At 40.2% G+C, this 15,312-nt stretch overlaps 1 protein-coding gene across 6 annotated transcripts in view; it reads left to right on the top strand.

Annotated features, from left to right (window-relative positions):
- MYLK3 (myosin light chain kinase 3) overlaps positions 1 to 15,312 on the top strand; it is a 63,934-nt gene that overhangs the window by 39,944 nt on the left and 8,678 nt on the right. For all 6 annotated transcript variants that reach the window (XR_011248550.1, XM_069549777.1, XM_069549776.1 and 3 more), the window contains exon 9: positions 7,197 to 7,267. Coding sequence is in view for 5 of the 6 variants with exons in the window: in XM_069549777.1 (XP_069405878.1) it covers positions 7,197 to 7,267 (71 nt within the window). In the remaining variant the exon portion in view is untranslated. The remainder of the gene's footprint in view (positions 1 to 7,196; positions 7,268 to 15,312) is intronic.

The following is a 15,312-nucleotide window of genomic DNA, read 5'->3' as shown; positions in this document are numbered from 1 at the left end:
AAAGGTAGTGAGAGTGAGCATCTTTGTCTTGTTCCTGATCTTAGAGGAAAAGCTTCCAGCTTTTTACCATTGAGAATATTATTTATGGACTTGTCATATATGATCTTTATTACGTTAAGGTATATTCCCTCTGTACCTAGTTTGTTGATAGTTTTTATCATGAAATGGATATTGAATTTTATTAGGTGTTTTTACTGTATCTGTTGAGATGATAGTATGATTTTTATTTTTCATTTTGTTAATGTGTTGTATCACACTGATTGGTTTGCATACATTAAACCATCTTTGCATCCCTAGAATAAATATCATTTGATTGTGGTGTATAATCTTTTTATGTATTGCTGAACTTGATTTGCTAATATTTTGTTGAGGATTTATACATCTATTCTTACCAGATATATCGGCCTGTAATTTTCTTTTTTTGTAATATCCTTGTCTGGTTTTGGTATCAGGGTAATGCTGGACTTATAAAATGAGTTTGGAAGTGTTCCCTCCTCTTCTATTTTTTGGTAGAGTTTGAGAAGGATTGATACCAACTTTTTAATGATTGGTAAAATTCACCAGTGAAGCCATTTGGTTCTTGACTTTTGGTTTTTGGGATATTTCTGATTACTAGTAATTAGTCTGTTCAGATTTCCTATTTCTTCATGATTTGGTCTTATGTAGTTGTTACGATTCTAGGAATTAATTCATTTCTTCTAGGTTGTCCAGTTTGTTGGCAATAAATTCCTCTCTCTCTCTCTTTTTTGGTGAGTCTGAAAAGTGAAAAATGAAAGTGTTAGTTGCTCAGTCATGTCTGACTCTTTGCGATCCCATGGACTGTAAGCCACCTGGCTACTCTGTCCATGGACAAGAATACTCTCTCCAGGCAAGAATGCTGGAGTGGGTAGCCATTCCCTTCTCCAGGGCATCTCCCCAACCCAGGGATCAAACCCGGGTCTCCTGCATTCGGATTCTTTACCATCTGAGTCACCTTATCTGTAAAGTTTGTTTCCAGTTTTATCAAGATATAAGTGACAGGTAACATTGTTTTTGTTTAAAGTATAAACATAATTGTTGATAAATGTATACACTGCAAAATGATTCCACAGTAAGTTTAATTATATCACTCACATAGTTACAGTTTCTTTTCTTATGATAAGAACTTTCAAGATCTCCTCACTTACCAACTTTCACATATATAATACCGCGTTGTTAACTATAGTCAGCATGCTGTACATTATATCCTCAGGACTTTTATTTTATAGCTGGAAGTTTGTTCCTTTTGACCACCTTCACCAGTTTCCCCAAACCCTCCCCCTCCCCACCTCTAGCAACCACTAATTTGTTCCCTAAACAAACCACTCATTTGTTCATATGAGTTCTGGGTGATTTTTTTTTTTAATAGATTCTACTTATAACTGAAATCGTACAGTAAGTGTTTTTCTATGTCTGATTTATTTCACTCTGCATAATGTTGTCAAATTCCATGTTGTTGCAAATGGCAGAATTTCTTTCTTTTTATGGCTGAATAATATTCTGACACATTAAAAAATTATTCATCTGTTGATGGACACTTAACTATTGTAAATAATGCTGCAATGAATGTGGGGTGCAAGTATCTCTTCAAGGCAGTGTTAGTTTCCTTTGGATATATACCGAGAAGTGGAATTGCTAGATTGCATGGTAGTCCTATTTTTAATTTTTTGAGGAAACACCACACTGTTTTGCACAGTGGCTGCACCAGTTTACATTCCCAGCAACAGTACACAAAGGTTGCCTTTTCTCTACATCCTCACTGACACTTGTTATCTCTTGTTTTTTGGATGACATTCATTTTAACAGGAATAAAGTGATATCTCATTGTAGTTTTGATTTGCATGGTGGCCATTTCTCTGGTTTTTCACTCCACTGGGCAACAGGAGAATTTTTCTCTACAATCTCTGTCAGGAATCTTAGTGGCTCTCTACAGAAGATGGGAAGTGGGTTGGTTGGACCTACATGTATGCACACTGCTCCTTCTGACCATCTTTCTTGATTGACATCAGACGGTAACATTGTGGTACTATGAAAAATGGTAGAGATGGTGAGGAATCAGCCTCAAACTTCCCTGCTCACCGGAGCTAATTCTAGAGGCTCTGGGCCAGCTTTCTGTGGCATGAGCTCTTAAGAGAAGCTAGGATTCTGTTCTGTGATTCAGGATCAACGAACAGCCTTTGGGACAATACCTGTGACACCGCAGCAGGAGACAATCATTGCCAAGGTCTGTTTCTGGCCAGGAGCAGAGCTTGCGTTAGTTCAGCCTCTTCCTGACCAGCAGATCTTACATAAGTTCCCTGATCTTGTTGATTGGTCTTGCATAAGCTCATCAATTGAAAAGTGGGGATTAACAATATCTATGTCCTAGGAATGTTGTTTGAATTAAAATATGAAATATTTTAATATTTCACTTGAAGCATAACTAGTGTGACTGAGGAACTGAAGTTCAAATTTTATTAGTTTTTAATTAAATAAAAACTGATATGATTAAATTATTAAAAACCATAAAGTATATTTAGAACAACTTCAGCATGTTAATTTGCTTTTCAAAAACTGTCAATTTCATGCAATCTAAATACTAATAAAGGGTTTCCCAGGTGGCTCACTGATAAAGAATCTGCCAATTCATGAGAGCTAAATACGTCTAAAGTACTTCTGATGAAACTTTAGTGTCTGAATGGAGATGCGCTATAAATGTAAAATACACACTGGACTTCAAAGTCTATATAATAAAAATAATTGAAAATATCTCATAAATATTTTTATTTTGGTAACCTATTAAAATGATGATATTTTGATATATTTCACGAAATAAAATTATTATTAAAATTGAGTTTTAGAAAATACTTTGAGATGAATGAAAATGAGAACACAACATGCTAAAACTTATGGGGTACATCTAAACTAGAAATGAAATTTGTAGCTGCAAACTTTTACATGTTAAAAAGAAGATCTAATAATCTAATATTCCACCTTAAGAAACTAGAAAAGCAAGTTAAACTCAAAACAAGTAGAAAGAGGGAAATAAGAAAGATTAGAGAAGTAATTGAAACAGGAAACAGAGAAACAGTAGAGAAAATCAGTGAAAAGAAGTTGGTTCTTTGAAAAGATGAATAAGTTGACAAATCCTTAGCTATCTTGAACTAGAGAGAAAGAGAGAAGACTCAATTACTAAAATGAATGGAATGAAAGAGGGGACATCACTACCAGCCTCACCAAAATTTAAAAAAGATTGTAAGAGAATATTATGAAAATTTATATGCCAGTAGATTAGATAATCTAGATAAAATGGAGATTCCTTAAAAGGCACAAACATTGGAAAACTGACTAAAAAAGGAACCGAAAATCTGAGTAGACTTATAACAAGTAAAACAATATAAGTTTTACTTATAACAAGCACAACTAGTATAAAAACTACCCATAAAAAATCCTAGGCCCATATGGCTATCAAATGTCTAAAGAGTTAACACCAATCCTTCACAAAATGTTCTAAAATTAGAAGAGAAAGAAACATTTTCTCACTCATTTTAGAAGACCAAACTTATCCTCATCCCAAAACCAGGCAGACTTCACTTCCTGTGATGAAACTACAGTACACTATCCCTTATGAATATAGATGTAAATATTCTCAATAAAATATTACTAAACTGAGTATAGCAACATATAAAAAGGATTATACACATCACAAACTGGGATTTGTTCCAATAAAGCAAAGTTGGTTTAACATAAGAAAATCAATCAATGTAATATGTCATATTAAAAGAATAAAGGATGATATCACCTGATCATTTTAGTAGCTGCAGAAAAAGCACTTGACAAAATTGAACACCTTTTCATGAGGAAAACACTAAGCAAATTAGATATAGAACTTCCTTAGCTTGATAAAGCCCACCTATGAAAAACCCCCAGGTAATAATAAACTTAATGGTAAAAGGTTGAATGCTTTCTTTTTAAGATCAGGAACTAGACAAGGATGTATATTCTTGCCATTTCTGTTAAACATTGTACTTGTGGTTCTAACCAGGGCAATTAGGCAAGAAAATAAATAAAAGGTATCCAGATTGGAGAGGAAAAAGTAAAATTCTATTCACAGATGACCTGATTTTGTATATAGCAAATCCTAAGGAGGGTAGAGAAAAACTATTAGAATTAATAATAAGTTCAGCAATGTTGCAGGATCTAAGATGTAAAAATCAATTGTATTTCCATACATTAGCAATCAACATTCTATAAATAAAATTAAGAAAACTATTTCATTTACAGTAACATCGGAAAGAATAAAGTACTTAGAAATGAATTTAACCAAAGATATATCAACTTTATATTCTGAAAACTATGAAACATTGTTGAAAGAAATTAACAATGACATAAGTAAATGGAAAGACATCCCATGTTAATAGGTCAGAAAACTTAATGTTATTAAGATGACAGTACTCTCCAAAATGATCTATATGCAGTCTTGTCAGACTCACAGCTAGCTTCTTTGCAGAAATTAATAATCTAATCCTAAAATTCAGATGGAAATTCTTTGGACCCAGGAGAGCAAAAACAATATTGAAAAAGAGGAACCAAAAAAAGAAAAACAGAAGAAGAAGATAAAGTTGGAGGACTTGCATTTCCCGACTTCAAAATCTATTACTAAGCTACATAAATAAAAAATCTGTTATGATGTAAGGATGGGCAGATATATCAATGGGATACAATTGAGAGTCTAGAGTTAAACCCTTTTATTTGTGGTCAATGGATTTTTGAGAACAGTGTCATGACAGTTCAGTGGGGAAAGAGTAGTCTTTGCAACAAATGATGCTGGGACACCATGCTTGATATCCACATAAAGGTTGAAGCCCCACCACATTCTATAAATAAAAGTTAACTCAAATGGTCATAGACCTAAATGTCAGAGCTAAAACTATAAAATTGTTAGAAGATAGTGTAGGAGTAAATTATATCTGACTCAAAAAGCACAAGATAGAAAAGTTGATAAATTTAGATTTCATCAAAATTTTAAAATCTTTATGCTTCAAAGGACACCATCATGAAAATGAAATGACAGCCCACAGAATGGGAGAAAATATTTTCAAATAATTTATCTGATAAAGGACTTGTACCTAGGGTGTATAAAGAACACTTACAACTCAATGAGAAAGATAAATTTGAATAGACATTTGTCTAATGAGGATTTTAAAATGGCCAATAAGCATATGAAAAGATTTTTAACATCATTAGTCAAGAGAGAAATGTAAATCAAAACTACAATGAGATACTAAAAAATAAAAATGGCAGACAACTATTGGCTAGGATTTAGAGAAACTGGAACTCTCAGACATTGCTGGTGGGATTGTAAAGTTACGTATCCACTTTAGAAAACAATTTGGTAGTTTCTATAATGTTAAACATGGAGTTATCATATGACGAGCAATTTCACTTCTAGGTATAGTCTCAAGAATTGAAAACACAAGTCAACACAAAAACTTGTACACAAATGTCCTTAGCAGCATTATGCATAAATAGCCAAAAAGTAGAAACAACACCAATGTTTACTATCTGATGAACAGGTAAACAAAATGTGGTAGGTATATTGTCCTTATAATGATTACTATTCAGCCATGAAAAGGAATCAAGTATCGATATATGGATGAACCCTAAAGATATTATGCTGAGTGAAAGAAGTCAGATGCAAAAGGTCACATATGTATTTATGATTCCATTTATACGAAATTTCCAGAGCAGGCAAATCTGCAGAGGTAGAAAATACGTTATTGGTTGTCAGGAGTTTTAAGTAAGGAGGATGGAGAATGACTGCTGATGTTTTTTTTTTCCTGAAGTGATGAAAATGTTCTAAAACTAGAGTGGTAAACTATCTACTAAAAAACCACTGAATTGTATACTTTAAAATGGTAAATTTATGATCACATCTTTATTACTTATATTTCAATAATGCTTTTATGAAAATTAAGTTCACCTATTTCTTTTTACTTTTTTAATGTGGCTATTAGAATTTTTTGAATTATATATGTAGCTCACATTATATTTCTATTGGACAGTGTTATTCTAAATCTCATAAAGAAGGCCTGGAGATTTTTAATCATCATTTTTCTGAACCTATCTGAGGAGTTTCACAACCCCATTGTAACATAAGTAGCAATAAAATCTTCTACTGGGAGAAATAGTACCTGATATATTTGCTTCACAAGCTGTAAAGTCTTTAATGCATTATCATTTGATCTTTACACCTTCCCAGGAGGAAGGCAGGAAGAGGTTATTATTCTCATTTTACAGATGGAGACACTGAGATTTCTGGAATGGGAAAGTACTCATCTAGGGCTACAGACCCTGGTAATGGACCCCTGGACTGCAGGCCCTGACCTCAGGTCTCCAGGTCCTTTGTTCTATAAGCCTTCCATCTGCCCTCAACCCCTCCCCACCTTCAAATTTGTCTGCCACAAGCAGCAAGAATTATTCCAGTCTTCCTTAGGGCCTCCAAGCTGATATGAAAGACACAAGAGAAGATGTCAAGTCCATTACCTCCATTCCATGGGTCACAGCTGTCACCGCAAAACAGCAGGATGACATTTGGCAGCTCTGATCTCCTTGACCAGACTACTGCAGATTTGGTCCCACACTTGAGATTCTGGTTTAATTGGTCAGGACTGGGGCCTGGGTGTTAAGACTTTCGAGGGCTCCGCTGATGATGCTAATATGCAGCCAAGGTTTGGAACCACCACTCCAAACCAGTGGTCTCAAACAAGCAGCTCATGGGCCAAATCTACATCCCAGATATGTTGCGTTTGATTCCCACATATGATAAATGTGTGTTTAAATTGAATTCAGTTGTCAACATTTAAAAGCATGGAGTTTTTACTTAAACTTGAATTCCTGGGATCCCTTGAGGACTGAGGAACTCTAGCAACTGGACCTGCGTTTCTGTGTGGTGGCCAGTGGCTGGAGCTGAGCAGTGGCTGCCCTTTTATACATGGCAGGAGTCCTCCGGGTTCTCATAGTTCACAGCACTCTTTATTGTCTCACACGAGCCCGCATCATTTATTTTCACTATCTATCCATCCCTGCAGGGCTTTCCCTTGGAGGCTTGGAAACTGAGGCCTATTGACAAATAAGTGGGGGAGCTCAGACCTTCCTAGTTGTTGATTAAGCTAAGCAAACTTCTTTTTCTTTCCCAGCCTGAGAACATACTGTGTGTCAATCAGACAGGACACCAAATTAAGATCATTGACTTTGGGCTGGCCAGAAGGTAAGGGAGCTGTATTTTGGTACTTCAACAGAACTGCTTGGGGACTCTTGATAGCTCTCTTGGATATGGTTACCTACAACTCAGCCAGTTTTTGAATTTTGGAGACTAATATGAGAAAGCTCTCTTATAAGGTTGGTGGCCTTCACAAAAACTATATAGACAGGCCTTGTTACTACCCTCCTTACTACCACAGGGGGCAGCTTTATGCTGCAGGCTCCATTTCTCCTTAAAAGGCTGTAGAGTTCTAGGTTCATCCACCTCACTAGAATTGACTCAAATTTGTTACTTTTTTGACTCAGTAATGTTCCCCTGGTGGCCCAGATGATAAAGCATCTGCCTACAATGTGGAAGACCAGGGTTCGATCCCTGGGTTGGGAAGATCCCCTGGAGAAGGAAATGGCAACCCACTCCAGTATTCTTGCTTGGAAAATTCCATGGACTGAGGAGCCTGGTAGGCTACAGTTCATGGGGTTGCAAACAGTTGGACACAACTGAGCAACTTCACTTCACTTCAATGTTCCGTTACTTAGCAACTGAACAACAAACTATTCCATTGTGTATATGTACCACAACTTCCTTATCCGTTCATCTGTCGATGGACATCTAGGTCACTTCCATGTCCTGGCTAGTGTAAATGGTGCTGCAATGAACACTGGGGTACATGAACCTTTTTGAATTGTGGTTTTCTCAGGGTATATGCCCAGTAGTGGGATTGCTGGGTCATATGGTGGTTTTATTCCCAGTTTTTTTAAAGGAATTTCCATAGTGTTCTCCATTGTGGCTGATCAATTTACATTCCCATCAGCAGTGCAAGAGGGTTCCCTTTCCTTCACATCCTCTCCAGCATGTATTGTTTTTCGATGATGGCCATTCTGACCAGTGTGAGAGCCTGTTGTACAAAGTGAAATAGATCAGAAAGAGAAAAATGAATATTGTATATTAACACAAATATATGGAATATAGAAAAACGGTAGTGATGATTTGCAGGGCAGTAATAGAGACACAGACATGAGGAAGAGACCTGCGGGCACAACAGGGAAAGGAGAAGGTGGGACGATTTAAGAATAGCGTGAAACACATATATCACCACATACAGAATCGATAGCTAGTAGGAAGTTGCTAAAGAACACAGGGAGCTCAACCCAGTGCTCTGGGACAACCCAGAGGGCTGGGACGGTGTGGTGGGAGGGAGATTCAAGAGGCAGGGCACATATGTGTATACCTATGGCTGATTTACATTGTTATATGGCAGAAACCAATACAACACTGTAAAGTAATCATCCTCCAACTAAAAATAAAATTTAAGAAAAGAAATAACTAAACTTCAAACCACTTGTGTGAGCAGAGGGGAGTGGTAGTTCAAGGTCGCTGAATGGGGCTGCTGGGCAGCTCATTTCTATTCACTCCCCAGGTCTCCTGGGGCCAGGATGTGTGATACATTCATTAGCAACTCTGCCTTCCAGAAAGTGGCGAGGTTAGACAGGAAAGTGTGTGACTGTGCAGGATGGTGCCATGGATAAGAGGTTCTGGGCGCTCAGGACTAGGCTCACTCTTGGTGAAATCGTGATATAATACAGTGACTGTTGATATGGGCAGCTATGAAGTTTAAATGAGATACTACCTCAACAGTGCAGAACCATCCTATGAGGGTGGTTAGGTTCTCAAGTTTTAGTGCATATAGTGAACATTATATATAACTAAAAAGAAAAAAAAAAAACTTTAAGCCCTTAGAATGCAAGCCTAGTGAAGTATAGATAGCGTTACTGTTGGATCCTGTCCTGTGTCATGTGTGATAAACACCATGCCTCTGCAGGGCTCTTGTCCCCGGCATGCATATCCAGTGGGGTGGCTGTAGCAGAGCCTTGGCATTGGCGAGGACACCCACAGTCGACAGTGCTTCCCTGGCGGCTCAGATGGTAAAAAATCTGCCTGCACAACAAAATTTTGTAAAGCAATTATCCTTCAATTTAAAAAAAAGTAAAAGAGAAAAGTTCAAACCTTCCCCCCACCCCCCCACCCCGCCACACACAAAAAAATATCTGCCTGCAATGCAGAAAACCTGGGTTCAATCCCTGGGTCAGGAAGATCCCTTGGAGAAAAGAATGGCAATCCACTCCAGTATTCTTGCCTGGAGAATCCCATGGACAGAGGAGCATGGTGGGCTACAGTCCATTGGGGTTGCAAAGAGTCAGACGTGACTGAGCGACTAACAGTTAACACTTTCCACAGTCTATAAAGATGGAAATAAATGTATGCTCATCCTCCATGCTTCCTCCAGAATTCTGTTTCCACCAGGAAATGACATGTCTCTGAGAATCACATACTTTCTAGATAGGTCTTCACACCACAGCTGAACAATCAAATCTTGAAATTTTCTCTAATGATCATTTTCCACAAAGAAGTTGTTTTGTCACTTTATGAGCCTTGCAGCATCCTCCACTCTCTCCACAAGGGGAGAAAGGACTCTCATCTCCACGGAGGCAGAGCTGCTTGCCTGAGTTCAGCCTCTGGTGTCCAGCACCTGCCTCCAGTGGTGGTCTTCCTCGGCCACTGCTCCACTGGTTGAAGTGGCCGATGTTATCTCTTTGTAGGTGTGAAAGGTACATTTTCAGTGCTCCACATGATGGATGGGAGGCCAAGTGTGGGGTTGTAGAATAAGAGCAGAGGGAAGTTCTTATCATCCCCATCCTCATTACACAGTGTATTGTATTTCATTAACAATACCAAGCCCCCCAACCCAAAAGCTTAAAAATCACACTTAACCCATAATGTAAAAAAAGAATCGCTTAATATTTTTCTGAGTAATGTTGTATAACATTGGGGTGCATCCTGTACAGGTGCATATCTTATGCAGCAGGGCATGCTTCTCAACCTAGTTTTCATGTCTCTGCCTGCTCCACAAAGAGCCTTTTTAACCATTTCTTTCCTAATCCCCAGGTGCCATCTTCATGATGCCACAGGTGTACTGTGTATCTGTTTATGTACTGTGGCCCTTTGGAGAGCCACAGGCCATTGTAATAGCTAAGACTATTTTTGCCCCACCCCCACCAGAACCGGTGTTCCCTGGTGGCTCAGATGGCACAATCTGCTTGCAATGCGGGAGACCCAGGTTCAATCCTTGGGTCAGGACAGTTCCCTGGAGAAGGGCATGGCAACCCACTCTTGCCTGGAGAAATGACAAGGGACCCTGACAGGCTATAGTCCATGGGGTCGCAAAGAGTCAGACACAACTAAGCGACTAACAATTTCAGTTTCACTTTTCCATAAGAACCACTGTTCCCTCACTGCAGGGCAGTATGTTCTTCACTGAGACTGCCATGCTAGTGTGTATGCAGGACCCTCCCAAATGTCAGATGACCAATTGCCAAATGAGGATTTACAGTGACACACTGAATTCAGAGCAAGAAGTAACCACCTGAGGTCCCTGGAGTCTGAGAAGGGTTTTCTGAGCAGCCAGAAGAGAGGAATGGATGAAGTTTTGTTACCTGCAGGCGATAGTGCTGGTAAACGTTTAACAACCCGCTACAACTGGAGCGGGAGAGGGGATGGGATTGATCTGTAACCTTTGCTGACTTTGGCTGATTTCAAGCTACCAATGACATCGCTGAGTACAGAGCTGAGAGGAGATGTGCACAGCTGGCCTTCACGCACCTGTGACAACTGGCTCCAGCATGACTCTGCGTGGAGGCGAGGCAAGAGGGCTAGTGTGACTCGAGGGCTGAGAATAGGATGTGCTCTGTGTGCGAGCAGGCTGACCTGGGGAAGGCAGGAGCTGCAGGTGGGCCAGTGGATGCTGAGGGCACTTGCGGAGCACTGGAGAAGTGTAGGTGTCAGAAAACATGGTGCTCAGGAGATGGCCCTTGGTGGAGCTGGGCCCACAGGTTCATGGGTTCTGGCTGTGAGATGAAAGGAAACATCAAAAACATCCTCAGTAGTCAGGCAAACTGGTCACTCAGCCAAAGGATTGTTTGGCAAACTGGCCTGCTTACTGGGCGGTGTGATTTTAAGAGGAGGGACCCCTGGGAGGGACTGTGTGTTGAGAGAGTATGCCTTATGCTCCAGAAGTTTAAATGTTTGTAAAGAGGGAGGAAATGACAAAGATTCCCCCTAACAAGAATTGTAGAAAGTACAGTTGTATTTCTGGGTGGAGCTATGAGAAGGCTCTGAGATTGTGAGTGGAGGTATGGCCCTCAGTAGGGAGGGGCCATACAAATCTTCAGAGGCTCTGACATCCAGCAAGAGGGACCAGTGTTACAGCAGGCTGGGTGCTAAGAGTCATCAGTGGGTCTAAGTAAGGACAGGCATATCAAAGGGTCGAGGATGGAGACAAATGGGAAATAGCTTGTTTAAGCTTGGTCTCCAGAATTTTGGGTGCAGAGATGTGCCTCCTGACTCCCAGTCTAGGGCTCAGATTGGGATCTAAGCACATTTAATCAGATCCTTTGGCAAGGCAAGGAGGTGCTTGTCCCAAACCTTATGGACTGTGACTGCATATGTGAGCTTATGATTACAGAGGGCCTTCTCTGGGAATTTGGAAAGAGAATCTTAGATACTTTGACCCCACTTTGGGGTGGATGGATTGGTTAACTATTGCCACAGTGCTGTTGTGTAACGAGTCACACCCGTGTACACTCCTTGCTGTATAACAAGTCACAGTAACTTAAAACAATTGTTTATTTACCTCTGCACATTTTCGAGTCAGCTGGAGAATTGGTATGATGGACCCAACTTACACTAGCTCATGATAAGGAATCTTGTAAGCCAGTTGTTAAACATGACCATTATTAAAAATTAAATTGTATAAATGTACAATTAAAGAAATTACATTGAAACAAAGATATCACAATCTTACGTTATTTATTTTCATCTTTGGTTGTTCTGGGTCTTCGTGGCTGAATGCGGCCTTCGTCTAGTTGCAGAGAGTGGGGGCTACTGCCTAGCTGTGGTGCTCGGGCTTCTCATTGTGTTGGTTCTTTGGCTGCAGGGCACAAGCTCTAGGGTGCAGAAGCTTCAGGAACTGCAGAACATGGGCTCAGCAGTTGCAGCTTGTGGGACATAGAGCATGGCCTGAGTAGTTGTGGCATATAGGCTTAGTTGCTGTGTGGCATGTGGGATCTTCCCAGACCAGGGATCAAACCTCTGTCCCCTGCATGGGTAGGCAGATTCTTATCCACTGTACCACCAGGGAAGTCCAAGATATTACATATTATAAAACTTAATAATTCCTAATTATTTTACTACATTTCACTATTATTGATGCTCATGAGGTTATTTATGCCTTTGTTATTGTGGAAAGACTATAAAATGGTGTGCTATGGCCTATCTCTTCTCAACTCTTTATTCAGTGACATCCTGATAGTACTTTAAAATCAGGCATGGTGAAATCAATATTTACACCATTAGCAGATGCTAAAAATCAGGATTTTTTTAAAAAAATCAGATGGCTGGTTGTTAAACTTTTACCCACACACCGCTGGTAGGGAGTTTCTGATCTAGGCTGAGTTGAACTGGGCTTGGATGCAGGTCAGTGAGGACAGGTCTTTTCCAGGTGTCTCTCATTCTCTTCCCCCGGTGATGGCTGAGGAGCAGGAGGGCACATTCCTACAGCCTAGCTTGGAATTGGCCCGCTATCACTTCCACCCACATACCACTAGCCAAAGCAACTCACATGGCCAAGCTCAGCGTCAATATGCCATCTCTAGTGGAAGGAACTACAAAGTCACATGATACAAGATGTGGATGTGGGGCAGATGAAGCAGTAGAAATAAGAATGTATCCTAGGAAAGTGGTGTCCAGGGGCTGAGAGCCTGGACCTTCTGTCCTCAAGAGGAAGGCTGTTTCTCTCAGTTTGGCTGCTTGGCTCTGAAGCTCCAGGTAGGTGCCAGTGCAGGGGAGGAACAGGCTGCCGGAGGAAGGCTTTCACTTTCTTCCCCTCCCTGGCTTCCTGCCACAACTCAGCCACCAAGGTGATCTTTGTTGCACTTTCGCTGGATGGGTGTGGGCTGTGTTGGCTCAAGGTTTGCATTTGCCTGGCTCTTGGCAAATTTGAAAGAGAGGAGACTGTATTTTGAAAACTCATATCCCTGTTGGGCCACATCAGCAGAATATTTATTTTATTCTTCTCTCTCAATTTCCCCATCTGTAAAATGGGGACAGTAGACTTACTTCATGGTGCTGTTATGGGGATGAAAGTTTATATAACTAAAACTTTTAGCATGGTATCTGCAAATAGAAAGTATTCGTTGATTTTTTAAAATAAATATTTAAGTTTTAGAGTTTTAGGTGCATATCAAAACTGGGGGAAGGAACAGGGATTTTCCATTTATCCCCTTTCCCACATTTGCAAAGCCTCCCGCATCATAGCAATGATAAGCCTATTTTGACACATCATAATCACCCAAAGTCCATAGTTTAAATTAAGATGCACTCTTGACACTGTACATTCTGTGGGTTTGGATTAGTGATGTACTCACGAAGAGTGTTGGAGAAGGAAATGGCAACCCACTCCAGTATTCTTGCCTGGAGAATCCCAGGGATGGGGTAGTGGTGGGGGGCGGTGACTGGCAGGCTACAGTCCATGGGGTCACAAGAGTCAGACACAACTGAGCAACTAAACCACCACCACCATGAAGAGTACATCATGTGAAATGACAGGATGGATGAATCACAAGCTGGAATCAAGATTGCCAGGAGAAATATCAACAACCTCAGATAGGCAGATGATACCACTCTAATGGCCAAAAGTGAAAAGGAACTAAAGAGCTTCTTGATGAGGGTGAAAGACTTGGGGAGTGAAAAAATCTGGCTTAAAACTCATCAAAAAACTAAGATCAAGGCATCTGGTCTCATCACTTCATGGCAGATAGACAGGGAAAAAGTGGAAACAGTGACAGATTTTATTTTGGGCGGCTCCAAAATCATTGCAGATGGTGACTGCAGCCATTAAATTAACAGACACTTGCTCCTTGGAAGGAAAGCTATGACAAACCTAGACAGTGTATTTAAAAACAGAGACATCACTCTGCCAATAAAGGTCCAAATAGTCAAAGCTATGGTTTTTCCAGTAGTCATGTATGGATGTGAGAGCTGGAGCATAAAGAAGTCTGAGTGCCAAAGAATTGATGCTTTCAAATTGTGGTGGTGGAGGACTCTTGAGTCCCTTGAACAGTAAGGAGATCAAACCAGTCAATTCTAGAGGAAATCAACCCTGAATATTCATCGCAAGGACTGAGGCTGAAGCTACAGTACTTTGGCCACGTGATGGCAAAAGCTGACTCATTAGAAAAGACCCTGATGCTGGGAAAGACTGAGGGCAGGAGGAGAAGAGGGTAACAGAGGATGAAATAGTTGGGTGGCATCATCAACATAATTGACATGAGTCTGAACAAACCCTGGGAGATAGTGAAGGATAGAGAAGCCTGGGGTGCTGCAGTCTATGGGGTCGCAAAGAGACTGACACAACTTAGCAACTGAACAACAACAAATGGGTTTGGACAAATAGTGTATGATGGCATATACTCATCAACAGAGTATCTTCACTGCCCTTAAAATCCTCTGTGCTTCACCTGTTTATCATTCCTCCTCCCTAACCCTGCAATCGTGATCTTTTTATTGTCTCCATAGTTTTGCCCTTACCAGAATGTCATATATTTGGAATCATACAGTATGTAACCTTTTCAGACTGGCTTCTTTCATTTGGCAATATGCTTTTAAGGTTCTTCCATGTCTTTTCAGGGCTTCCCAGGTGGCTTTAGTGGTAAAGAACGCCCCTGCCAATGCAGGAGACGTGGGTTCAGTCTCTGGGTTGGGAAGATCCCCTGTAGAAGGGCATGGCAATCCACTCCAGTATTCTTGCCTGGAGAATTCCATGGACAGAGGAGCCTGTTGGGCTACATTCCATAGGGTCGCAAAGAGTCAGACACGACTAAAGCGACCTAGCACGCTTACATGTCTTTTCATGGCTTGATGGGTTTTTGTTTCTTTTCTATTTTTTTTCTGTGTTGAATACTATTCCATTGTCTGGATGTACCACACTTTATATTATC

This window comes from Ovis canadensis, chromosome 14 (genome assembly GCF_042477335.2).
Source record: "Ovis canadensis isolate MfBH-ARS-UI-01 breed Bighorn chromosome 14, ARS-UI_OviCan_v2, whole genome shotgun sequence".
In the NCBI taxonomy this organism is placed as follows: domain Eukaryota; kingdom Metazoa; phylum Chordata; class Mammalia; order Artiodactyla; family Bovidae; genus Ovis; species Ovis canadensis.
The sequence above is the reverse complement of the archived record's forward strand: the minus strand, read 5'-3'. Positions and strand labels throughout refer to the sequence as shown.